This window comes from Phacochoerus africanus, chromosome 3 (genome assembly GCF_016906955.1).
Source record: "Phacochoerus africanus isolate WHEZ1 chromosome 3, ROS_Pafr_v1, whole genome shotgun sequence".
NCBI lineage: Eukaryota > Metazoa > Chordata > Mammalia > Artiodactyla > Suidae > Phacochoerus > Phacochoerus africanus.
Window position 1 is genome coordinate 58245658 of NC_062546.1, and position 26827 is coordinate 58272484.

Here is a 26827-nt window from a genome sequence, read left to right on the forward strand (position 1 = left end):
AGTCTGCTGGTTTGCATTTTTTTGGAAGGGAGGGAGGAATTGAGGCTTAAAATTTATGTAACTTTCCTAAAGTCAGTAGACAAAGCATCTGGATTAAAACCCAGGATGGCTAAACCACCAGCTTCCATTAATCACAAAAGAAAAACCATGGTGAAACTATTTGAAAGATTGGGGAAGCATTTGTTATAAACACTAGTTTGCATTCATAACTACTTTTGAAATCTTTGCATTCAGTCAAGAGTTCAAGAAGTATTGTTAGATTAAAATATCTTAATATCTGCTAGGGGAAAGTGATTTTGGCTCTGCCAAAAGCAGTATACATACTGTCTAATCAACACTTAACTGTGTTTGTGAACTTGAGCCTCCCTCACACCTTCATGGATGTGTTAATTCTTTCACTGGTTTTGTGTAGTTGTGGTTTAACAAGGTGGTGTATTTAAGATAATTTTAAAACTCTTTACAGTTGAGTCACTTCTGAGTTGCAGAATTCTAGAGGTGATTTTTAAATGAACTTTAATGAAAAATGTATTAATATAATTAAAACAAACTTTATGACAAAACAGAATTCTTTTTTTTTTGGCTGCAGCATGCAGCAGCTGAATGGGGGATCTTTGTTCCCAGACCAGGGATTGAACCCAGGCTGCACTGGCGAAAGCACTGAATGGAAACCAACAGATCACCAGGGAACTCCCAGAATTTTGTATCTGACTGAGTTGATTGAAGATGGAGTTGATTCCACCTCAAACTTGGCTTCTTCTCCTTCTATCCATGTCTCTGTGTCCTCAATTTAGACTTTGGCTGTCTCTGTAAGTGAAAGGCTGTGTTCTTTCACCTGTGCAGATGTGCAATAGTACCAAGGGTGTCTGTTCTGAAAGCCTATTGAGTTTTCATCTTTGTCCTGCTCTTTTCCTTTTTTCATCTTTGTCCTGCTCTTTTCCTTAACTTGTCCAGTTTTGCTATGTTTGTTTTTCCCTAACTTAATGTCATTTGTCTAGAATGGTGGTTCTCAAACCTCATTGTGTAATAAAGTAGTTAAACAGGTTAAAATGTAGATTCCCAGTTCTGACCAAGGTGGCTTTGGATGGAGGAATCTACTTTTTAATTTTTTTCATTATAGTTGATTTACAATGTTCTGTCAATTTCTGCTGCACAGCAAAGTGACCCTGCCACATATCCATGGACATTCTTTTTTTCACATTATCTAGAGGAATCCTCTTCTAATGGTCATCCAGGTGACTCTGATGCAGGTGCTCTCTGGATCCCACTTTGACACCACACTCACTGTACAGGATATTGCTTGTTTTAAGTAAAAAACATTATTTGTGTGTGCAGGTGTTTGTATGCAAGCAAGCACAGCAAGAGAATAATACAAAATAGTTCCAACAGAATTGAGTTCGTACGTATACACATCATGTGCTTACCAGTAACTTTTACCTGCCCTTTTGAACCTTGCTCCCTAATAATGAAGTATCAGGGAGAAGAGCCGGAATTGTATCAGACTCATACTCACCTTGTTATTAACATTAAATGTATTCTTTTTATTGGAATGTGATTTCCTTAAAGTCTTAACTCCTTTTCAGCAGGCCTGAAGCTTAGAACCTTTATGTCAGTTATTCAGCTAGACTTTTGACTCATATCCACTTTCAAGCCAAAATGTTTTGATTAGTCCATGGAACATTTACTGTTGTGATCATGAGAGCATCTGTTTTGCAGCATGTTGTTGGCCAGGGAGTAGGTTGAAAAACAGCAAAGCCTTTTCAGACTTTCATTGGCAGGGAGAACTGGAGGCTCTGCAGGGGCCTCGCTGGCACCCCTATACTAAGATCTGTGGCAGGGTCAGATTGTCATCCCACCTGCAAAGATGATCTCATCAGGACACTCAGTGAAACAAAGATGGTTTTTGTTTTTTCACCTGCCTTACCTTGCAGTCTCTCTAGCTTACACAAGGCCCTATTGCTCTGAGGTGTCCACTGTGTGAATGAATGAATTTCTCTCTTAATGCATCTCAAGTGGAGAAAATAGCCACTGAGATCAGGTTCTGTGTTCTGTCCTGAAGAACCCACATGGAAAAGGGCTAAGTGGATTGAGTTCTGGACCAGTTCTGCCACATCCATTCTCTCTCTAGTCTAGTGAAGTGAGATTTTTTTTTTTTTTTTTTAACAGCTGCACCTGCAGCATGTAGATGTTTCTGGGTTAGGATTGAATTGGAGCTGCACATGCCGGCCACAGCAATGCCAGATCTGAGCCACATCTGTGACCTATGAGGTAGCTTGCAGCAATGCTGGATCATAACCCACTGAGTGAGGCCAGGCATCGAAACTACATCCTCACAGAGACAACATCAGGTCCTTAACCCAGTGAGCCACCACGAGAACTCATGAAGTGAGATTTAAGATAAGGCCTATGTTATTAACTCAAGATATGATTATATGATATGAAATAATAAATGTGAGAGAGCACTTTTTCAAGGAAGAACTGAGTTTTAAAGGGAAGGTGGCTTTATTTATGGGACAGTGGTTTTGATGGTGCAGGTGTTTTGTGAATGTAAGTTCCTAATAGGTTGTGACTGGTGGAATGCTTTTAAAATTTGTTCCTGTCAATTCATCTAATTCCCAAGAGGAATCAGAAAGCTATTTGTAGGTAATTTTTAAATTTAGAGAACGATCTTGTCTCTCCCACATGTCTGACAAATTTATTGGTCTTGTGGGAAAGTACTATCTCTGAAGAGCAAAATCTGGGACTTTTATAAGTAGATGATCATTCCACAGTCAGTCTGTGAAGACTCACTCTACAAAATAGAACACAATTTTACTTTACTCTCACCAGACCATAAAGTGAGCGGAGCAGGTGGTCATTTTTACTACCTGGCACATCAGGAAACTGATATGCAGAAAGATGCAAGTTCCCCTGTGGCTCAGCAGGTTGGGGATCCAGCGTTGTCACTGCTGTGGCATGGGTTTGATCCCTGGCCCAGGAATTTCTGCCTTCTGTGGATGTGGTCCAGAGAAGGGGGCAGTGGGGGGTGGGGGGGGAGTTGGAAATGCTTGTTGTTGATAGCATAGGTCCCTACCCTTTTGTTCTGTGGGCTACCCTCCTCTCCACAGAGTAGCAATTTACTTTTAAAAAATGCTTCTTGGTTCACATATATTATCTCCAATTTAAAGCAGATTAGACCCCAGTTTAAGAGGGTAACCAATGTGGTCACTTGGCCCAGAAGTACATAATGAACAGATTTCCCGTCATATAATAATGCTGTGAAATAATCAGACTTCTATGATAGAAGGTTGTGGGCGCCATTCATGGCTCTGGACTGGAGTCCAGGAGAAGCGAGGTAAGGTGAATATTAGTGTCCCCCTTCCATTTTTTACTCACTTGCCAGCATTGATACATGCTATTCTGCACCTGGTTTTCTGCTTAACATTTTGTGAAGATCAATAGACAGAGAACTTCCTTTTTTAGACAGCTGTAAAATTATTTTCTCTGGGAAAATATTCCATTATATCGATACATGGTAATTAATTTAACCATGATGGACATTAGGTTGTAAGGTTTTGCTCTTACAAAAAATGCTCCAGTGAATAGCCTCGTATGTTCTTCATTTTATATGTGTGGGAGTGTGTCTGTAAGATAAATTCTTGTTAGTGGAATTGCTGGGTCCAAGGAATAGGTAGAGAAAACATCAGACAAACCCAAACTGAGGGACATTCTATAAAATGCCTGACTCTTCAAAATTGTCAAGATGATAAAAAGCAAGAAAGACACACTCGCAGATCAGAGAAGGCAAGGGGGATGTGACTAAAAGCAGTGTGCTCTCTTGGGCTGGAGCTTGGAACAGAAAAAAAGGACAAGGTCTGGGGTTCAGTTAATAATAATGTGCCAAGGTTGGTTTCTTAGTTTTGACAAACATCCCGTCATAATATGTGATACCAGCATTAAGAGAAACTGCATGAGAGGTATCTGGGGACTGTTCTATCATTTTAAGTTTTCCAAAAATCCAAAATTATTCTAAAAAAGTTTATGCTTTAGAAGGGGGTGGGTATGAGTGGAAAACTGGTGAAATCAGAATAACATGTGTAGTTAATAGTATTGCTCCAGTGTTAAAAACCTTAGTTTTGGAGTTCCCATCATGGTTCAGGGAGTTAAGAACCCGACTAGTATTCATGACGATGCGGGTTTGATCCCTGGTCTGGCACAGTGGGTTTAAAGGATCTGGTGTTGGAGTTCCCGTCGTGGCTCAGTGGTTAACGAATCCAACTAGGAACCATGAGGTTGCGGGTTCGGTCCCTGCCCTTGCTCAGTGGGTTAACGATCCGGTGTTGCCGTGAGCTGTGGTGTAGGTCGCAGACGCAGCTCGGATCCCACGTTGCTGTGGCTCTGGCTTAGGCTGGCAGCTCCAGCTCCGATTCGACCCCTAGCCTGGGAACCTCCATATGCCACAGGAGCGGCCCAAGAAATGGCAAAAAGACAAAAAAAGGGGTGGGGGGGATCTGGTGTTGCTGCAGCTGCAGCATAGGCCACAGCTATGGCTCCAATCTGATCCCTGGCCTGGGAACTCCATACACCGTAGGGCGGCCGAAAAAACAACACGCAAAAAACAACCTCAGTTTTGAAAAATGTTCTCGTTGTTGTGTAGGATGGTAACACCTGGGGAAGCTGAGTGATGGGTATACAGGAGCTCTTGGTGCTATCTTTTCGTACCTTTTCTATCAATCTAAAACTATTCCACAAGTAAGTTTTTTTCTTTAAAAAAAAAAAAAAAAAAGGCATGTCTACTGTAGGGAAGAGTGTGCCCTTGAAGAAAGAACTGAAAGGTGGCCAGAATTAAAGGCAGGTGAGGTGGCCAGAGAGAGGCTGAGAGAGCCAGAGCTATCAGGAAAGACTGGGCTAGACAGCCCCCTCCCTCCTGGCTGGTGCAGAGGAGGGAACTCTGCTCAAGGAAGAGTTGGCACCCCCCCGCAGGCCTGCTGGGAGTATCCAGGGAAAGGGTGGGTGTGCAGCCCGAGAATGACATCATCTGATCTTCCTGTTTGTCTTTTCTCTCTGTCACGATCTTTTAGACAGCATCACAGAACTTTGCATGAACTTCCCAGTGATCTTATCTCCCCAGTTTTCTTTTGCTGCATTTATGTGCGATTTAGATGAAATTACCTAAAGGTTGGGGAAATTCTATTGCATATAGTGTCAAGAAGAATAGTGGTAGGAAGCAAAGATTTGAGGTGGATGTGCACCCTTTCCTTACGTGTGTGTGTTTAACTTCTCTGAGTACTAGACCGGCAGTGCCTCTTTCTAAATATCACATTCTGTCATAGACCCACCTCCCCCCAGCATGGCTAACTCTTCAAAGACATTCGAATGGGTGCACTTTTGCAAAACTAGTATTAGTAACAGTAGCATTTGTTGCATACTTACTCTGGCCGGGCACCCCGATAGGTGCTTCACATTATTTTATTTAACCTTGCAGAAAAGGCACTAATATTACCTCCATTTTAAAAATAAGGAAATTCAGGCTTAGGAAGCTTAAGTAATTTGCTCAAATCACATAGCAGGTATGTGGTGTGACTGAGACTTAAACCTAACTTCTGTTAAGATATTTCTGGAGTTCCTGTTGTGGCTCAGTGATAACGAACCTGACTAAAATCCGTGAGGATGCAAGTTTGATCCCTGGCCTCGCTCAGTGGGTTAAGGATCCGGTGTTGCTGTGAGCTGTGGTATAGGTCGCACTTGAGGCTCCCATCTGGTGTTGCTGGGTGGCATAGGCCAGTGGCTACAGCTCCAATCCAACCCCTAGCCTGGAAACTTCCATATGCTGTAGGCGTAGCCCTAAAACAACAAAAAAAGATATTTCTTCATGTTCCTGAAAATTAAAATATTGTCACTTGTCTCATGATGAAGGCTACTACTCAGATATAAAAATTAAGAAAACCTGAATAATTTCAAAAGACTATAACAATGTAAGGCCCTGATTGTGTAATGTTTTTCTCACACAGTGTATTTATCAGGCACCAAAGGGAAATTCGTCTCCACGAGATGGAAATAATAAAAATCTGATCTCTTCCTCTTAGAAAAGGCCACCAGCACCAGTTAGGCTGTAGTCCAATCCTCTGGGAAAACTGCTAAAGGATCCAGGATGACGCCAGTTCTATTTTCAAAGTTATATTTGATTCTGGCATTGGGCCTTCTCTCAATGTCATCTAAGTAATAGAAAAGGAGAAATTTCAAGCATTTCACCACTTCTGAAATATTTTTCCCTTTCTCAGTTATCCATGTTTTAATGCGTCAGGAAGGGCCTGTTTTTCCTGTTCTGTCATTGGCCTCAGATTCTCCTCAGGCCTGGTTCATCTCAGGGTGAAAATGTCAACTTCAGCTTGTAAAGTGGCCATATGTTTTAGGGCTGATCTTGTAAATATGTCAGTTTCCTGCTTTGTTTCTTAATTCTGAAGACTCTTAATTGTCATTTTAATTAATACATTGCTGGAAATAGCTTTTGCAGTTTACCAACCTGTGCCCCCAAATCATCCATCCATTCCTCTACAGGCAGTGGTCTCTTTGGTACCCTTAATCACAGACATGCTTTTAAAAAAATCACCTCATCAATGATTAAAACAACAAGGACTCCTTTGTACCATGTAGATTTCGCACTTGTGCCATAACTTCTTAAAAACAGTAACCTCTAGGAGTTCCTGTCGTGGCGCAGTGGTTAACGAATCCGACTAGGAACCATGAGGTTGCGGGTTTGGTCCCTGCCCTTGCTCAGCGGGTTAACGATCCGGCGTTGCCGTGAGCTGTGGTGTAGGTTGCAGACGCGGCTCGGATCCCGCGTTGCTGTGGCTCTGGCGTAGGCCAGTGGCTCCAGCTCCAATTTGACCCCTAGCCTGGGAATCTCCATATGCCGCGGGAGCGGCCTAAGAAATAGCAAAAAGACCAAAAAAAAAAGATACATAAAAAAAAAAAGATACATAAAAAAAAAAAAAAAAGTATCTTCTAACGCTGTGCCAAAACCCCTTGCTTGTTTGGCCCAAATTCTGAAAGATAGATGTTTGGTTTTGGCTGTGTTGGGTGTCTGATTAATTGACTGAAAGTGAGTGGAATTCTGGGGAGACAAGACTGAAAACATGATTAAAGAGCCAAGTCAGCTTAGGAATCACACCTAAACTGTAACAAGTACAAGGAAAAATCCCGGGCTGACATCCCCCACCGCCAGCTTCTTGTGTCCAGCTGTCCACAGTACTGAGAACCCTGGAAACAGCATTCGCATATGTGTCCTTCAGAAAAGTATTCCATGACCCTTTACGCCAAGTAGATGTTTCCCCAGGAGTGCAGGCCAGTTAACTCAAAGTAAAGCCGTTTGTGTGAGGGATCACTCCAGCCCAGCTGTTCCTGCACAGCTGCTGGCTTAGGTCACCATCTGGGGCCTGGCCTGCACTTGGGACTGTTGTACTAGCTGCAGTAACCACCACTCCCCCTCCCCCGCCCGACCCTTTTTTTTTTTTTTTTCTTTCCCCTTCCTTCCCTCCTGTCCTCCTTTCACCTCACCCACGGTGGCCAACAGAATTAAACCCTATTCAAGCCTTTTTTTTTTTTTTTTTTTTAAAGAGGAAAAATCTTGCCCAGTGGAATATGAGAGGGTTTCCATCCTATTTGGTTTTAAAGTTTGGTGCACATAGTTATGCATTCCAGCTGACGGTTGCTTGATGACAAGCAGATGTAATGTGAAATTCAGCAGCTGTAGCATCCTGTTACCTCCACATGGAAGCTCTCCTAGTTTTTGGTCACTTAGACATTTCTCTGAGGTGAAATAGAATATTTTTTTTTTCCTTTTTCCTTTTTTTTCCCCCTTTTTCTTTTGGCCACCCTGTGGCATGTGGAGTTCCCAGGTCAGGGATCTGATCCAAGCCACAGTTGTGACCCACACTGCAGCTGTGGCAATGCCAGATCCTTCAACCTACTGTGCTGGGGCTGGGGATCGAACCTGTGTCCTAGTGCTACAGAGACACTGCTGATCCCATCGCGCCATGACAGGAACTCCAAATTATTATTATTATTATTATTATTTACTTTGCTGATATCTGGAATTCCAAGGGAGTTAAGTCAAAACACCCTGTGAAATCAAGATTTCTCTCAGTAGAAAAGTTATTTTGATGCTTTTACTGACTGCTTGAAAAATATTTTTTTTTTGTCTCCTACTTTCATGCAGAGCTCAGTAGGGAACAATTCACACAAAGAGGCCTGTGGCCCCATCATTTTGTGTGAGTTGGAAAATCAGCAGAAGAGAGTGTGTTTATTCATTTGACTAACATTTACCTTCTTGAATCACTTTTTTCCTCCTTTATTAAACAGGGATGCGAAGAAGGTACTGGGTAGCATTCATCATGCCCATCATCTTTGAAGAAAAAAAAAATAACTTTCCAAATTTAGTCCCAAAGGCTTGAGTTGTCACTGGTATTGACAGTCTATAATCTGGCTTCCATCAACATCCTTGAGCATTATCTCCAAATTTTCTGCCTTGTGAATGTTCTAGTTCCCAAGGCACACAGTGCATACTCCCACCGTTGGTGGTGGAATACAGTTTTCACTCTTGACATCAGAGTGGTAGTTCTTGCTTTGTTTTTGCTTGTAATGTTAGTTCCTTTCCCCTTCAGTAAGTATTTGTGGGTTTATTTGAATTGTAAGCATTCTCTTTAGCAGACACCATGCTTATTATTATTTCAGTATGGCTTGTTTTCCCTCTGAAGGAATACCAATATAGGACAAAGGACTGGTATTTCTACTGCCAGGTGGCATATTCCCAAGAAAACAAATCTACGTCATTGCTGAAATTCATCCCAGGAAACTGCCAATTTCCTATTACTTAGGTGGAATAATCATTGATCTAAACTCTGCTTTACCTTAAAACAATCTTTCCTTTCAAACTCCAGAAATATATATTCCTTACCAAAAGACTTTAACAGATTTACCAGTACCCATTTTATAAGAATGACTCCTCTGGCACTTTGGGATGTTGAGGGCATGCATCCTCCTTACAGATAGAGAAGCACTCCTTTTACCTGTACCTAACATCAGTAAAGGAAGGCTGGAAATGTCAAAAGTCAAGCTTCTTGAGAAATGATAGAGCTCTTTCAGGATTTATTATAGCGTGTGTGCATATTTATGTGCAAGTTCTGCATAGTATTGTTAGTAATTCTGTTTTCGGTAGTGGTAGTAAAGAATTAGGGTGCTCTGATTTTAAATTACAGTTATCAAATTACTTGGCCTTTTTGAAATGTTAACTTTTCAATATATTCACATTATATTGTAACTTTTCAATGGGTTTTTCCTAAAATTTGTGTACTCTGGTGATTTGAGTTCAATATATTCTAATATTTTGTTTTTATTACTGTATTTTTGAAGTAACGAGTTGAAGTTGGCTTCAATTAATTACAAGCCTCAAGTCTATTTATTTCTTTTCTCTGGTCTTTACCTGTTGTTCTGTATCTTAGCTGCCTGGCTACTGGCAGGCTCCCTTAGAGATGCTTCAGCCAATCAGAGACCCCTCTCCTTACAGCCCCTGCACTGATTGGTCAGCATACAAAACGGTGCTCTTCACTTGGGAATGTGGCTCTGCTCAAGGACCTCTCCTTAGTGCTTGCCAGACAGTTGACTTCTTGCTGCCAGAGACCATTCACTCTCGTTCCCTTTTCCTGTTCACTTCTACACCAGGATATTTGAAAATCTAGTCACAAGGAGAGCCCTGTCCTTATGCTTCCAGAGTCATCACAGCTGTGTCTGAATTTAGGACATTTAGCAGGGTGTCATCGTCCACTTTATTTTTGATCTCTTTTAGTCACTGCTTCAACCACCTGTGAGAAGTTAGAAAAAGCTAGGAATGAGTTGCAAATTGCTTATGAAGGATTTGTCCAGAAGCTCAACCAGCAGCACCAGACTGATCTAACAGAACTGGAGAATCGGCTGAAGGAATTTTACACCGGGGAGTGTGAAAAGCTTCAGAATATCTACATTGAAGAGGCAGAGAAGTATAAAACTCAATTGCAGGAGCAGGTCTGCTTTCGGAACCTGAGCATGTTCGCTATATTTCCTTTGTTGGACACATCCCTTGATGAACTTATTTAAAATTTATATAAATGAAAAAAATTTTTAATTAATTTAAAAGCAGTGTACATATATTGAGTGAAAGACCAGAATTAAAAAGGAAAAGATAAAATTTAAAACAACCCTTTAAAAACCTTTTTAAAGTTGAAGTATAGTTGCTGTACAATATTATATAAGTTACAGATATACAATGTAGTCATTCACAATTTTAAAGGTTCTATTTATAGATACTATAAAGTATTGGCTATATTGTCTATTTGGTGGAGTGCTGCTAAAACACTAGTCTGCATTTCTCCTTTCTTTTTTTAGATAAGAATGCCACTGGTTTAATAACCCATATTTTTCACTTAATAGTATATTCTAAACCTTTCTTTCTTTATTTGCTTTTTAGGGCTACACCTGGGGCATATGGAGGTTCCCAGGCTAGGGGTCGAATCAGAGCCACAGTTGCCAGCTATATGCCACAGCCACAGCAACTCCAGATCCAAGCTGCCTCCATGACCTACACCACAGCTCATGGCAATGCCAGATCCTTAACCCACTGAGTGAGGCCAGGGATGGAATCCACAGCCTCATGGTTCCTAGTCGGATTCGTTTCCACTGTGCCACAATGGGAACTCCTTAAACCTCTCTTTAAATTCCTTGCTTTCTATGCCTACTATATGCTAGGCATGTGCTAGGGACTGAGAATATAGAGGGCAGCATGAGAGGTCATGTCATGTCACTATGGGCCCATATGATGGATGCAGACATTAACATCAGTGATCCCAGGAGAGTTTGTGTGTTTGTGTTCTGGGCGTGGGGGGTGAGGGGTGGAGGGTAGAGTGGAATATTGGAACTGACAAACCCCTGATGGGTTGTTCTATCCATGGGTCTGGTAGCCCTTAAACTTGAACCAAGCTCATATGTCCAATCTCCTAATGCTATGGCTTCTTATTCACCTAAGGACTTTTGATTTCACTGGTAAACTATTGTTTTGCTTTGGTTTGGCTTTTTCTTACAGTTTGACAACTTAAATGCTGCCCATGAAACCTCTAAGCTGGAAATTGAAGCGAGCCACTCAGAGAAAATAGAATTGCTAAAGAAGGCCTATGAGACCTCCCTTTCAGGCAAGAATGCTTTTTTTCTATTGAAATAGAATAAGATCTAATGGAATAGCGTGTTATGCTCTAAAACGGAAATGATTCATAACTTTCCCTTCCAGAGAATACCCTTTGGTATTCAGTTGGGAGTGCTTTTTTGTTCCTTTTTGCATTGTGCATTGTGAGCAGATGTACAATCCTTTCCCCTGAGGATGCAAATAATAGTTTGTTATGAATGCCAGCCTTTTAGGAAAAAGGATGAACTTTTAACAAACTGAAAGGCCTTTCTGGTAGTAGTTGCACTTGACCATTTCAGGTCCTGAGAAGTCGAAAGTGTCAGTTTATATCCTGGCCATGGTGAAGGATCCATGCCGGGTACTTTTGCATGCAACCCTGCTGTGAAATATAGATGGCACTTGTTGAATAAAAAGAATCTGTTTTATTATTTCATCATGATGGGAAGGGCTGAAGTAAAAGGAAAAGAATAAAGAAGACATTTTTTTCAAACCCATAATTTCTGTGTAGCTGAAGACGTTACACTAAAGCTGTTGCATCAACAGAGAAGCATGTGGACATGTGGTGGGAACCGGCTCTGTGACCTTTGTCAAGGGCCTTTTCATCAAAAAAACATACTTATTGTGTGATATCCAAGATGATAACGTGTAAAAGTGACTGGCCTAGGGATGATGTTAGGTAAATATTTTTCTTCCTTCCTGCTGGAGTTTAATTTGATACTTCTCTTTGGTTCATGAAGAGCAGCTGGAACAGAGCACAGGGGCTCCAGCCCAGGAGTCTGAAGACCAGACTCAGCCTTCAGCCCCCTTCTTCTTACCCCAGACCCCAGGTGTGCTCTGTGTTGCCTGAGGTCTCTTGGCCTCTGAAGGCCTCAGTGTTCTCACTCATAAAATGACAATATCTGGCCTGCTCACCTAATGAGCTAAGTTGAGAACAAGTACTTATATAATTTATGTAAAAGCACCATATAAATAAATATAAAGTAACACAGGCACAGTGCTTCATAATCAATTCTTTCATTCATGTGCTTTCATGGCTGTAGAATACAGTGATCTCATAGGATGTTATTACCTCAAAAAAAAAAAAAAATCACTTCTTTCCAGAAATCAAGAAAAGCCATGAAATGGAAAAGAAGTCACTTGAGGATGTGCTTTATGAGAAGCAGGAATCACTAGAGGTGGGTAACTCTCAAGCCACCCTGACCGCCCTCACCCCCCAGCCCCATCTTCATTTTTGAGGCATGTGTGGTTTGGGTATGTTTCTGGGTACATTTGCGGTGTTTCTGGTACTTGCTTGTTTGCTTATGTTCCACATTTCATTGTCTGTGTTTTAGAAACAAATCGATGATCTGAAGAGTGAAAATGATGCTTTAAATGAAAAGCTGAAATCAGAAGAACAAAAAAGAGTATCAAGAGAGAAAGCAAATTCAGTAAGTCGTTTGCCTCCCCATCGCTACTGAATTCTTCTACTCCTGTATCTTTTAGAGTCAATTAAGTGTCCAGTAGGTAGAGAAGTAATTCTGGTTTGGAGTCCTTTCCATATCTTGCAGTGTGATTTTTTAAACTGTATAAAGTGGCTTCTTTGTTTACTGGCATTTTTTTTTTTTTTTTTTTTTTTTTGGCCATGCCCACAGCATGTGGAAGTTCCAGGGCCAGGGATTGAACCCGTGCCACAGCAGTAACATTTCCAGATCCTTAACCCACTAAGCCACAAAGGGAGTCCAACATTTTTTTTTTAATCCTAAAAACTGACATAACAGATGAAGCCCAATATATTGTGAGTGATCTAAACTAATAAAACTAATACGTACAGGAAAGCAATTAGGGTCAGAATTTTATATGAAGACTTCACCTTTTTTTTTAACATAGACTTGCTATATTAAGATATAATTTACGTACAATATTCACCCTTTCAAAATATACAATTCAGTGGTTCACAGGTCGCGCCTTGGTTACCAAGATCTAATTCCAGACCATTTTTATCACCCCCCTCCCCAAAAGAAACCCTGCACCCATGAGCGGTCATTCCCTATTTATTTCCCCACCAAATCCCCCAGCCTCCTCTCTGTATCTATGGCTGTGTCTGTCCTGAACATTTCATTTAAATGAAATCATGCTATCTGTGGATCTGTGTGTCTGCATCTTTCACTCAGATGAAAGATGAGTGAACTTACGAGCTTACGTTCACAAGGTTTGAATATATTGTAGAAGGTACAGCTACTTGATTCCTTTTATGGCCAGACAATATTTCATTGTATGGATAAAACACTTGAAAAGTACAAATTTCTAAAAAAAAAAAAAGGTACAAATTTCTCCTGTAACTCAACTTTCTCTTGAAAGGTATATCCCTACTCCCCTGTATCCCACCCTTTTTTAGGGGAAAAGGGTGTTGGGGGGGGGTTGTTTTGCTACTTCTGTCATTTCACTCCATATATTTTTGCCTTGGGCTGCAGAAGCAAAGCTTTTTTTGCCATTTAAGACTTGTTGCCAAGTACCTGGGTCTCTCAGTGAGCTCCTTTGCTGACAGTGTCACTTTGGGAGCCTCTAGACATTTGGATACAATTAGATGGGATCCTATTCAGAGAAATTTCAAAGGTATTTGTTTTGGAAGAGTCTTAGAAAAAAATCATTGATTGCAAAAGAAATCTATAGACTTTGCAGGCAGGATGTAAACCTTATTAGTGATTCAGGGAAAAGCTTTTAAAGAGCTTTCTGATCATGCAGCAGCTCCTGAAAAACTGAAGAAGGGAAACAGGTTGAGGAAAGCAGAACTATACCTGCCTTGCCCTGTCCAAGTTGCAGAGGCCATGGGAAAGCACGGAGGAGAGAGAGAGAAAGGGCCCTGCCCGCGGAGGAGTAAGAGGACGCGTGGCAGATACACCGCTGCATATACACTTTTCAAATGGGCAAATTAATGCTATTTCCTTTTCTCAGAAAAGAGGTAGGATTTGCTATCTTTAGGAAGCAAAAAGAAGTCATATGTTAAAGGTTAACAGTAAATGAAACTTATGACAATTGAGGAAGAACCCTAGAGTTGAGCATCTGGGGTCAGTCCCTGCCTCTGCCTCCCTGTGGCATGTTCCGGGAGCAGGTGGCTTGAGCCGCAGGACTCTCTCCTTCCTAGAGGTGAGGGCTTTGACCAAGTGCTCACAAGGGTCCCTTCCCTGGGTCTCCCTTCCCTGAGTCTCCCTAAGGGTTGGTCCAGAGCATTAACCACCACCCAGGAGGAGATAATTGATGTCCCGCACCAGTGACTCTTGTCTGAGAAATTCCCTCATTAAACATCTGATCAGCAGATGTGCCATTAAGTTGTGTCATACGCTTTGCAAGGTTCACTTGAATTTCCTTAATCACAGCAGGGAGTCCAGAATCCACCCTGGTGCTGTCCTCCCAGAGGGTGCTCTCCTCTCATCTTGTATATCTTGGGTAGAATTTTCCTAGTGCATGGGCTGTATGCCAAATAGGTGTCACAGTGTCACAAAATAAAACGATGGGGTGTTACAGCTGCCCTTGAAGTATGGCCATGCCAACATAGTCCCATCATAGCAAAAGTCCAAAAGACCCCCCACATAATGGCCGTTTCTGTTGTCTTCCATAGAGCCCTATGAATTTCTGGTCAGCTCCTGACTGTAGTTAGAATTGTTCATGTTTCCTCCCTCCAAGCACCAGTCATGGATTTGGAATTGCCTAATCTCTAGTCAGAGTTCTGTTTTACATTGTAAGCTATGGTTTTTCTCTTACCTCCAATAAAATGTTTGTTGCCACCAATATTCTTTCCATATTAAGTTCCTGATAAATGAATATATTCAAATATGAAATGTTTTATTTCATTCTTATGACCAAAGATTTGAGTTAAAGATATCATAACCCTGCTTTTCTTTCTTTCCTTTTTTTTTTTTCTTTTTAGGGCCACACCCGTGGCATATGGAAGTACCTGGGCTAGGGGGCGAATCATAGCTGCAGCTGCTGGCCTACACCACAGCCACAGCAAGGCCAGATCCTAGCCAAGTCTGCAACCTACACCACAGCTCACGGCAATGCTGGATCCTTAGCCCACTGAGCAAGGCCAGGAATGGAATCTGCATCCTCATGGATACTAGTTGGGTTCTTAACCCACTGAGCCACAATGGGAACTCCTTAACCCTTCTTTTCACCCCTTTCTTTGAAATTGCTTTAAGAAGGTAGAAATCTCATGTGCTTGTTTGTCTAATTTCTAAATCTAATCAAAGGTGTAGCTATATTAAGAATTTGAAATGTGTGATTGTGTTAAATGATCAATCAAAGCTGTATCCTGCTGTGCCTCTTCCAGAAAAGCCCTCAGATCATGTACCTGGAGCAAGAGTTAGAAAGCCTGAAAGCTGTGCTAGAGATCAAGAATGAGAAACTGCATCAGCAGGACATCAAGTTAATGAAAATGGAGAAACTGGTATGTTTCGTTCAGAGCTTAAGCAAATGGAATAATACCTGTAACATAGGAACTGGCCTCTGAACTAGAACTGTGGAGTTATTTTAATTGCTATTTAAAGAAGTTTATAAACATATGAAAGGTAAAAAGAGGTTTCATTTTCCTATGTTGTCTTGAGGCTCTATTCATTACAGCCTTCTAGAACATTTTCCTCAAGGAACATGTAAAGTAGCATTCGGGGTTTGGAAAAATGACAACAAATGTCTCATGGCCTCTGACTATCTACCTGCCCAAGAAGAACTTTAAAATAATGTAAAAGCGGTCCTGTAATATACCACCCACTCTGGGTGGGTTTCTTAGGCTCGAAACTGTTGGATATGTGCATTAATCCCATTAGAGCAATTCAGTCCTGTGTCTCAATTCTTCATCTTGCTCCTTGTGAATTAGATACTGTGATAAAAGAATTACTCTTTAATAAAATTAATCTGGTTGGACAAGTAGCTAGCATTATGAAAAGCATGAATAAAGTTTAGTTTGCAGCCTCTGGGACAGAAAACCCCTCTTGGCATGTGACCAGTCCCTCCCGGCCTGTGTGTCTGAGCGGAGTGCCAGTGTTCAGCGTGAGCCTTGGCCCAGCCGTGGAACGTGGTTGCTGGTAGCCAGGAGTCCAGCCAAGGGGGCGGAATTCACCACAGTAGCTTATGGGATCCAGGCTGCCACTGTACCTTGTACATTGTCCCCTTGCCTTGCTTATTCTTCTCCTCCTAATTATGGGTGACTCAGTGTGGAATAAGTGCTTTGTTTGAACCCAGACCAGCCTGGATCATAGGGAGCATGGTAGTCACTTTATTAGGCTTTTGTGTGTATGTGTGGTTTTAGGGCCACACCTGTGGCATATGATGGTTCCCAGGCTAGGGGTCGAATCCAAGCTGCAGCTGCCAGCCTACACCACAGCCCCAGCCACGCCAAATCCGAGCCAAATCTCTGACCTGCACCACAGCTCACCACAACGCCAGATACTTAACCCACTGAGCGAGGCTGGGGAATAAAAGTGCCTCCTCATGGATACTAAGCAGATTCCTTTCTGCTGAGCTGTGACAGGAACTCCCCACTTTATTAGTTGTTTTGTTGGGGTTTTCATGTTTGGTTTGGTTTTCTTCTGGAGACTGTTACCTCTCTAATGAGGGAGGGAGAGCTAAGCCCACATGTGGCTATATGGGCACTTTGAATTACTAGGAAATGGTGTGGGTTTTTTTTTTTTTTTTTTTAAAGGAACTCATGATCTATTAACAGGCCCAACCTAGTATCTATAACCATTTCTGGCAAAGGTCATCCTGTTATATCAGGTCTGATAACTGCCAATCTGGCTGCCCGAGATGACTCAGATAATCCTGTTAATTAATAATTGGTTGCCCATATGCCATTCACAGCATCACAACTTTTCAAATAATCGTGTGCAGGAAGAACAGACTTGGCTGTAAAATTATTCATGTGTCTTATCTCTTGTTGATCTACAAGTATTTCTGTCCCTTGCCATGCCCAAGAAGTATCATGATATTAGTCAGCGTTGCATGGTGTACCTATAGAAGAACAGGTTAATATGATAGGTAAACTCACTGTTACCTTGTTTATTTCCAAGTCCCAGGCCTTTGTAGAAAATATGACACCTAGGAAGCTTTCCCAGTATAAAAACTAGCTCTGCTGATAACTAGCTTGATGACATCACCAGGGCTAGTTTCCGCTCCAGTACAATGAGGAACTGGACGAGATATGTTAAAGCCAATTACTACCCAGTCTTTAATTTCAGATTTTGCCACCTCATGTTTTATCTTGAATTCCTATACAATTCCTGGAAATTCAAAGGCTTCCTTTTTCTTACATGCTAGTCACATTTTTGGGAAAGTTCTTTCACCTGGTTGGCTTAGCCTGAGAATTTTCAGGATAATAAGATCTTGAGACCAGTAGAACTGCAAGCTAAGAGCCAAAGTAGTTCAGTGACAGGTAGCAGTGACAGGGACTTGAGTGAATTCTAATGGAGTGATGTTGTCTCCTGACAAGTAGTATAAGTCTTACCTATAGAAAGTGAGCTGGCTTGTGATCAGCCCTTCATCTTGTTAGCTGATGATGTGTCTTCTGGGATTTTATCCTTTAATCTCTCAACTGATCAGTTTGTTTTCCTTGAACATTTAGCCTGAGCAGGCCAGCAGGAAAAACAAACGTATATTTAGTTCAGCAAAGGAGGGATGGTTTCTGTATTGTCACTTCTTTATTAGGATGCTCTGTAGAGCTTTGTGGATTGCTGTGTCTGGCCACTTGGAGGTAAATGCTGACGAGTAATCAGCAAACCACATTTATAGTCATTTTAAACCCAGAACCATTGCCAAGAACTGTGTGTGAACTGTTGTTGCCCTACAATGTTTTCAAATGTGGGGATTTCTTGTTTTTTTTTTTTGCAAAATTTACCACAAGGAGCTGTAGTGCCCCTGATAAACGGTGGCTGTCTAGCTGCTGGTTTTTGTTGTTGTTGTTGCTGTTGTTGTTTTGTTTTTTTTTCATTTTATCACCTTGAAACTGAAAGAGGCTCAGTTCTCGGGGTTACCAAGGGCATGGCCCCAATTCTCAGGGGGAATTCTAAAACTATGTGACCTTGAATAAATCAGTAACCCTCTGAGTGTGTCTGTTTTCAAGTGGCCTGACATATATTTTATTTTTTGGCACCCATGGTGTGTGAAAGTCTCCAGGCCAGAGATAGAACTTGTGCCACAGCAGCAGCCTGAGCTGCTGCAGTGACAACACTGCATCCTTAATCCACTGTGCCACAGTGGGAACTCCACTTGGCATACATGTAAAAAAGTCAGGTCCAGGTGTTCTGTTTGAGGCAGTAGACTCTTAGCAGTGTGTCAGTGTAGAGACACTCAACATACTATTCAGCTTTCCTGAATTAAATCTCTTCGGTGTCTGCTTTGTCTTTTACAAGTGCTTTAGGAAATGAGGGGCTTTAATTTTTAATGTATAAATAATTGGCATTCTTATTTACGCCAAGGTGGACAACAACACAGCATTGGTGGACAAACTGAAGCGATTCCAACAGGAGAATGAAGAATTAAAAGCTCGGATGGACAAGCACATGGCAATTTCAAGGTAAAAGCAAAACTGTCCTATTTTTCCCAAGCTCCTCCCTTCCGGGAACATTGAGTGTTAACTTTCTCACCATATTCCACTCTCGTACCTCCCGTGAATGCAATTGAAGCACATGGTTCACAAGGTTCTGATTTATATCCGGAAGGTATGATTGTAGCACTTAGTGCCTTTCCCACGTGGCCTGGACCAAAGCCTTCCCAGGGCTCCTGACTGCCGAGCTAAGAATGCTTTCAGAGAGGGAGCTTTAAGGGACCAAACAGGAAACAGCCCCACACGTAGGTGGGTCCAGCCTACCATGAAACGACCTGAGTGCCGCTTTGTCTTTGGCTCCATCTCACATTTCCCAGGTTTCTCAGCCAGCCCAATACCTGCCCAGCAGCTCCTTTTATTCCAAAGGGATCATGTTTTTTTTGACTCTTAAATTTACAATAGGGAGTTCCTGTCGTGGCGCAGTGGTTAACAAATCCGACTAGGAACCATGAGGTTGCGGGTTCGGTCCCTGCCCTTGCTCAGTGGGTTAACGATCCGGCGTTGCCGTGAGCTGTGGTGTAGGTTGCAGATGTGGCTCGGATCCCGCGTTGCTGTGGCTCTGGCGTAGGCCAGTGGCTCCAGCTCCAATTAGACCCCTAGCCTGGGAACCTCCATATGCCGCGGGAGCGGCCCAAGAAATAGCAAAAAAAGACAAAAAAGACAAAAAAAAATTTACAATAGTAAAAAGGTTTCCCTTTTTTTTTTTTTAAACTCAGATCCGCATGGTTTCTTCCTCTTTGTGTCTTCTAGGCAACTTTCCACAGAGCAGGCTGTCCTGCAGGAGTCACTTGAGAAGGAATCCAAAGTCAACAAGCGGCTTTCCATGGAGAACGAGGAGCTGCTGTGGAAGCTGCACAACGGGGACCTGTGCAGCCCCAAGAGGTCTCCCACGTCCCCTGCCATCCCCTTCCAGTCACCGAGGAACTCCGGCTCCTTCCCCAGCCCCAGCATCTCACCCAGATGACCCTCCTGGGAGTCAGGAGACAGACTGACTGCAGTTCTGCAGGGCTGACCCCACCCGCAACCGTGGAGTCACCTTCACCCACACGCATCGCCCGCGGTAGAACTGGAAAGTCACGGCCAGAACGGCTCCTTCTGAGAACTGAGACCGGAACTCTGGAGGGAGGCTTCCAACCTGGTCCAGGAGATGCCTCCCCAAGAGATGCTGTCAGAATGGATCTCCACGGACCCTGTTGCACAAAAGCACTTACAGAACGAGAAGATCTTGTTCATTGCCTTTTCCACCTACGGGTAAAGGGGAAAACTCTCAGGGGCCTGTCAAGATTTATATAACCTTTGTAATGTTCTTCACCACAGACACCTTCTTATGATTTGTATTTTGGTCTGACTGGGGATGTGTGAATGAAATGTTTGTACCCGACGTCACCTGTCTGATGCTGCCTCCTTTGCTGTGTGTTTGAGTCAAGAGCTGAATCTCTCTGGAGATGAGCTATTCCCATAATGGTCCATGCATGCATCTCTGCAAAGCCATAGAAGAAAGAGCAGTAGTTGCTGGAATGAGGATTCTTTGCGCCAGCTCCACTCGGCCCTTTGGCACAGGGGAGGGGAGGGCAGGAAGCACTCAGCCTTGCCCTGGCTGTACATTCTCCGCCTCCCTTTGGGGTAGCTTGCTGCAAGCCTTTCAATATTCAGCCCATGTCACCTGAACCTAGCTAGATTTTTTTAAAAACTTATCTATTTCACTTACCTGAAGTACCCCAATTCATTTCCTCAGGCTATGAGCAAATGTAAAACCCTAATTTGCTTTTTAAAAAATCTGTACGAAGAAAGGGCAGTACCAATGGCTTTCTTCTGCTTTCTTTTTATCTCAGTCTGAGCTATAGTCTCAGTGCTTTAAACTGTCTTCCCTCCCACTATCTCCATTTCCCCCTCCCTTGCTTTTTTTTTTTCCCCTCCCCCAGCCAGAGCCACAAAAAGCAAACCTTTCCTCCTCTTCTCTGGGATGAGGAATATGCTTTTCCAGAGCCAGCTCATCTTCAAGGTGCTGAACCATGTTCCAAATAAGCCAAGGCCTGGATCCGATGGTACAGATTTGGGGAACGCTTAGATTAAAGAGTGAGGAAGAGGCATGGGTTGGCAGAACTAAGGTGTGGGATTCAGTGCTCCCTGATGAATTAGGAGCACCTTGCTAAGAGAACAAAACTGTGTGGGAAGATAATGCCAAATTTCCATGTACCTTTGAGGAATGCTTCCGTCCTTGGAAATGTAGCAGAATGGGCAGCCGATGAGGGGGAAATGTGGCTTATACCACTCTTTTGCAAGTTGCATTTCAATTTCGTTTCAGAACTTCATGTGTTTTATCTCACCCAGTTCTAATATTTCAGGGGAGGTGAAAGGAAGAACTGTGGCTTCTCTCTCCCTCCTCCTGCCTGTGTCAACCTTGTGCTATCAGTATTTACTAAGCAGTGTTGCTAACGTCCAACGGCTATACAAATAAGCCCTTGAGTCAGAAGAGATTCAGGATGCTAGAGGTGGATCTTCATTCACACGTGTACTACATAGCAGATGGATATTCATGATGCAGGTTTTGTGTTTTACTAGTAAGTGTATCTGAAAGTCTTTAACTTCCAACAGTGTATTATATATGTAACCTGCCATGTTTCTTTCTGATAAGTGGGAATGTGGGTTCACCGCCCCCCTGTGGCATCTCTGCCAACCCTTCCATGTTGTTCTCAATGTCATTAGCCAAAGCTGAGTTTGCCATCCCTCCCCTGTGCATGATAAACTGCGTGCTGTCCCCTGCAATCCTCCATCCCACGTAGGTGTCTGGGGACATCTTTTTCACACAGTTAGTAGAAAAGGTCTTCAGAGAATGAGAGACAACAGGAGAGAAGATAGGAAACAAAACAGAACTGTAAGACTATTTTCAAACCAAATATTTCATGTAGGATGCAAAATGTTGGCACGTCATGAAAACATGGATGTGTAAACAATGGTAGTTGTGCTAATTTTGTAGTGATGGAAAGTATATTTTACTTTGATCAAATAAATAATGCTGGAATATTCAATATAAGAACTGCATCCTCTGACATACTTCACTCTCCAAAGTGTGACCCAGTTTACAGCCCTTCTCACACCACAGCCATTGACATCCTGTCTCCTCTTCACCTAGTTTCCAGGAATTTCCAGTGCAACCACAGAAACAGTCGTGAGCTGAAATTTGGCTCACAGAGCTAGTAGACTTAAGCTTTTCTTTTCTAAATTCAAAGCTATGTGTATTTGAGAAATAATTTTAACTGGTTTTAATAATTTCTGCTGCATAAGGTAAAATAATTGGAACAGCTACAGTCTAAATATTTTAGAAGATGGTTTTTTTTAAAAAAGCCTAAACAAAACTGCATCTATTTTATACTGAAAGTTAAACTTTTAAAAACACATGCTGTGGTTCTTACTGAATGTCTCATCTACAACGACCACCTTTGAGTGAAGCAGTTTAAAAAAGTTTATGTGATTTTTTTTGATACCTTCATACCCTACAGTAGTTCATATGTAAGTGAACTATGTATTAATATTTTTAGATTCTCATGTATTGTTGTTAAATAGCATATTAGGAGTTCCCATCGTGGCTCAGCGGTAACAAACCTGACTAGTATCCATGAGTATGTTGCTTCAATCCCTGGCCTCACTCAGTGGGTTAAGGATCAGGTGTTGCCATGAGCTGCAGGTAGCTGTGTAGGTCACAGACGTGGCTCAGGTCCGGCGCTGCTGTGGTGTAGGCCAGTAGCTGCAGCTCCAATTCACCCCCTAGCCTGGGAACTTCCATATGCTGCAAGTGTGGTCCTAAAAAGCAAAACAACAAAAATATGGCATATGAGGTACTGACTCAAACATTGCCACCAAGTCCCTCTGGATGTACATTAAGCCAATTTAAAAAACAGCCCTTAGCCCATTTTTGATTTTTTACAAAAACTTGCTCATTTAATAGAAATGATTATACGAAGGTGTTTACATATATGCCTTCTTAGTGTAAAACTAGAAACACATATACGTAGGTCGGCTATCAGAATACAGGCTTTCTCTTGGAGTTAACACATCTATTATTAGCCTGGGTGACTTCCTTTTAGTTTGGAGGTCTGGGTCTGACTCACAGGACAGGACCTGGGGTTTGGCACTTGACATCAGCCTCTGGCAATGCACTGGTCAAAGGAGCCCCAGAGCCGGCTGCATACACGAACTGGCTTTCCCGCAAGTTCATAATACTTCATTTTCCAAATCAGGAAAACTCAACAGTGGTAGCTACTGTGGTCTGTCCTCGGAGATTCTGAGCAGTGCAAATGTAATAACCCGCGTCAATGGTCTCCAGGTCTTCAACTGTCAGGACGCTCTGGGAGATCCTTGTGGTGTGTCCAAGTCCTCGGTGGATCAGCCGCCAAGCGTCTTGAATCGTCACCGGCCTTTCATCCTGTTTAACGACACACAGGCGCTGAAGCACCACCACCAAGCTGCTGTCAAACAGCTCCCATTCATCCAGCACTGCTGAATATTCCTTTCAAAGCGGCAGGCACATGCTTCTACCAGACTACTTGGTATGCGCAGCTCATGGGAGCTCTGCCACTCTCTAGTCATTTTAGGCTGCATTTTGTCCAAGCAGAGCCTGCAAAGTCCTTATGCTGTGCGGTTCTCTCTCTCTGCCCTTTTCTTCAATAAATGTCTACCTAATTTATATTTTCTTCTTTTGGAACTTGAAGAATGTGGGACTGGTATTAGGTATAAAAACACAGATAAAATTTTCCACTGATTTCCTATTGACACTGCCCACACTCACCCCCTTCCCTCAATGCATCTTATTCACAGGATTTAGTCAAAAGGAATCCTGAAGCACTCATGGTGTAATTGAATAAGAGCTCCCAAATGTTTGGATTTGGGGGAGGAGGACATAGGATAAGTCACATGTGCTATAGGATTCCGATGGATGGATAACACGGTGATATAACTCCCTATGTCTAGAAAGTGAAATGGTCACTTTTGAGATACTTCATCCAACTTTGGTGATGAGAATAGAGCATTTTATGGATTTAACATAACGGTAGTACTTACGAAATGAATCCCCCTTTCTACTCACAGTAATTAGCAACATTTTTTTTTTAAGTACTGAAAATTATTAATGGTTTCTAAATAGGGACAGCGCTTTTTAAAAACAAGTACCCGGTACTCAGAAAGTACCATCCTCTGGGGAGAGTTATTTTCCACCCATCACAGTCCCCAAGCCAGAAGTGTATTGGCTCCTGAGTACCTCTGAGGAGGCCAAATCTCTTCTGGCAACAAAGGGATTATTCCATGTTGGTAGCAAAGCTGTTTATTTCAGTGAGCAGAACAGGCCCAGAGGCTAAATGTGCTGGGAGTGGTGTTTGTGGGAAGTCTATTTTAACAGGAGCTTGGCCTCACAGCACCTTTACAAAGTCCTGGGTTTAATGACCACTTGGGTATCTACTCAAAGCTCCTTGTGCCAAGGCCCAGCCTGCATAGGAGGACACAGACATACCAGGGGGAGGTTAGAGGGACTTCCAATCATCCCAGAATTAAGACTGAGGTTGGGGGTAAAGAAAGAAGGAGGTCCCTCCCTTCCTGTTCATGCCCTTGTCCCCTTCCTTCAGGGATAACAGGGAAAATAACATGACTAGGGTACATGGACTGAATTGTCTAATGGAACCAGTCACTTTTTTTTTCCTGTCCTTTAAGAAAAATCCATTTGTAAATACCATGAACCATCTTAGAAGAACAGGCAAGCCCTGGCCCTACCAGAGCTCCACACATTTCCCATGCTTCTCAAGTCCTGGTCCATGTCACAAAGAGGCAGGGGTGGGGTGGGTGGGGAGCAAAACTGAACTCAAAGGGCTGCTGAGACTGGGACACGCGTACCTTCAGCCCAGGGTAGATCCACCTGAATTCCACCTCCACGTCCGGCTCCCCAAGGACAGTGCAGAGGACGCTGATGTCATCCCCACCTTTCACTTTGTTCGCCGATGCTAAGATGGTTGTTGACGGAGGGCCGCTGGGAACTGGGAGTGGGCAGGGGGCAGGCCCCAAGAGGTGACATCTATGAGCATGACGTAGAGACAAACCAACAGACCCAGTCTCTTCTTTGGGCAGATATGCAACGTTCCTGCTTTTCTTCAGCTTCCCATCTAGCATCGTGCCTACCCTCTCCACTCCCTCTGGTCTCCCTGACACCACCTCTCTCTCTGCTCTGGTGTTAGGCACTGGGTGGTCATCCAAGGACTCCCCAACAGTAGCTGTCCCACTTGGAAGGAGGAAAAGAGCCCCAGAGGTCTGGCAGGGGCTCTTGTGAAGGGAGTAAAAGGGCCGAGGGAGAAGAAGGGACATGGGGGCAGAGCAAGCAGAATGAAGGGAAGGCAGACTGGTGGGAGGACAGCAGAAAGATGAAGGTGAATAGACAGGTGTGCAGCTGTGCAGAAAGAAGAGGAGGAAGTCCGAATCTACTACTGGGAGAAACGTTTGTGGTTTCTCCTCTGTGGAAGAGCCTTTAAAAACAGCATTCTGTGAGGAGTCTCCATTGTGGCTCAGCAGGTTAAGAACCTGACATAGTTTCCCTGAGGATGCAGGTTCAATCCCTGGCCCTAGTCAGTGGGTTAAGGATTCAGTGTTGCAAGCTGTGGCATAGCCACGGTTGTGGCTAAGATCCCACGTTGCTGTGATTGTGGTGTAGGCCAGCAGCTGCAGCTCCAATTCGACCGCTAACCTAGGAACTTCAATACACTGTGGGTACAGCTGTAAAATGAAAAAAAAATTTTTGTCTTTTTTCTAGGGCTGCACCCGTGGCATACGGAAGTTCCCAGGCTAGTGGTATAATCCGAGCTGTAGCTGCCACTGAGCCATGATGGGAACTCCCAAGAAAACATTTTTAAAAACAAAACAAAAACCAGCATTCTGTGCCTCATTTCCATCCATCACTGGGAACGGCCGTACCCTGATACTAACAGCCAGAAGTGACAACAATCTCGCTGGGGTGCAGAGCAGCCTTACCTTCTGCATAGAGCAGCTGGTACTTGACCGAGATCTGGGACTTGCCCCCGGCCTCTGCCTTGCAGTAGACCACCCCCTGGTGGTCAGAGTGAGGCTGCAGATACACAAAACCTCTCTTCACGTCATAAACAATGTCCGTTCCGTTGGCGGGGATTTCCTTGGCTGGGAACTCCCTGTGGAGCGTGACTTTGGCCGACAGGACCGTCACTCGACAAGGAACCACCGCCTGTTTGTCGGGGTTCAAGTAGACAACATCAAAGTGACTGGGTGAAGGTACAAAGAGTTCTCCTTTCTCTGCAAAGGGAAAGACACAGGCTTATTTATTTGGGAGAGAGAAGGTAAAGTACTTAAAGGATTCTTACATTCAAGGCACAAGATGAGAGAGGGGATTGGCAATATACTTGGAATACTGAGTCCTTATGAATTGAAAAGGCCTTTTTTTTTTTTTTTTTTGCTTTTATAGGGTCGTACCCATGGCATGTGGAAGTTCCCAGGCTAGGGGATGAATTAGAGCTGCAGCTGCTGGCCTACACCACAGATAGCCACAACTACTTGGGATCTGAGCTGCATCTGTGCTCACAGCAACGCTGGATGCCTGACCCACTGAGTGAGTCCAGGGATTGAACCCATGTCCTCATGGATACTAGTCAGGTTCATAACCCTCTGAGCCACAATGGAAACTCTTTTTTTTTTTTTTTTTGCTTTTACTTAACTTTTGTTTCTTAAAAGAAACAAAATAGGTATTCGTTTAAGTCCAAATCGAGCCCATTGGATTACCACACTGTGGGATTTACCCTACTGAGATATTCCCCCCCTGCAGAGGCAGGAGGGGAATGATTTATTTGTGTTAAGAGCAGTCTTAAAGCCTGGGAGCCATCCACTGTGTCTCTAGGGAAGTCAGCCCCACAGCCCTTGCTCAGGAAGGTATTTCCCAGCTCAGCAGAGCTCCTCTGAGTTGGGCCCAGTAAGGGTGCTGGGGTCCTCCTCATCCTCACAGCCCAGGAGACCTCATTCCTGCCAAGGTCAAGGGAAAGGGCATCAAGCAGGAGCAGACAAGGAACTCA

At 43.1% G+C, this 26827-nt stretch overlaps 2 protein-coding genes across 2 annotated transcripts in view; one reads left to right on the forward strand and one right to left on the reverse strand.

Annotated features, from left to right (window-relative positions):
• MTUS1 (microtubule associated scaffold protein 1) overlaps positions 1–21792 on the forward strand; it is a 175951-nt gene extending 154159 nt beyond the window's left edge. The window contains 9 exon segments of the mRNA XM_047771868.1: positions 9821–10035; positions 11090–11195; positions 12287–12360; positions 12517–12612; positions 15492–15608; positions 18631–18728; positions 19509–19706; positions 19708–19738; positions 19740–21792. Coding sequence (XP_047627824.1) covers positions 9821–10035; positions 11090–11195; positions 12287–12360; positions 12517–12612; positions 15492–15608; positions 18631–18728; positions 19509–19706; positions 19708–19738; positions 19740–20051 — 1247 coding nt within the window. The 3' untranslated portion in view covers positions 20052–21792.
• Positions 21793–22668: 876 nt separating this feature from the next.
• Positions 22669–26827, reverse strand: part of PDGFRL (platelet derived growth factor receptor like) — a 49687-nt gene continuing 45528 nt past the window's right edge. Inside the window, exons 4-6 of the mRNA XM_047771869.1 lie at positions 25764–26057; positions 24639–24778; positions 22669–23181 (exon numbers count right to left, since the gene is read on the reverse strand). Of these exons, the coding sequence (XP_047627825.1) occupies positions 22993–23181; positions 24639–24778; positions 25764–26057 (623 nt within the window). The 3' untranslated portion in view covers positions 22669–22992. The remainder of the gene's footprint in view (positions 23182–24638; positions 24779–25763; positions 26058–26827) is intronic.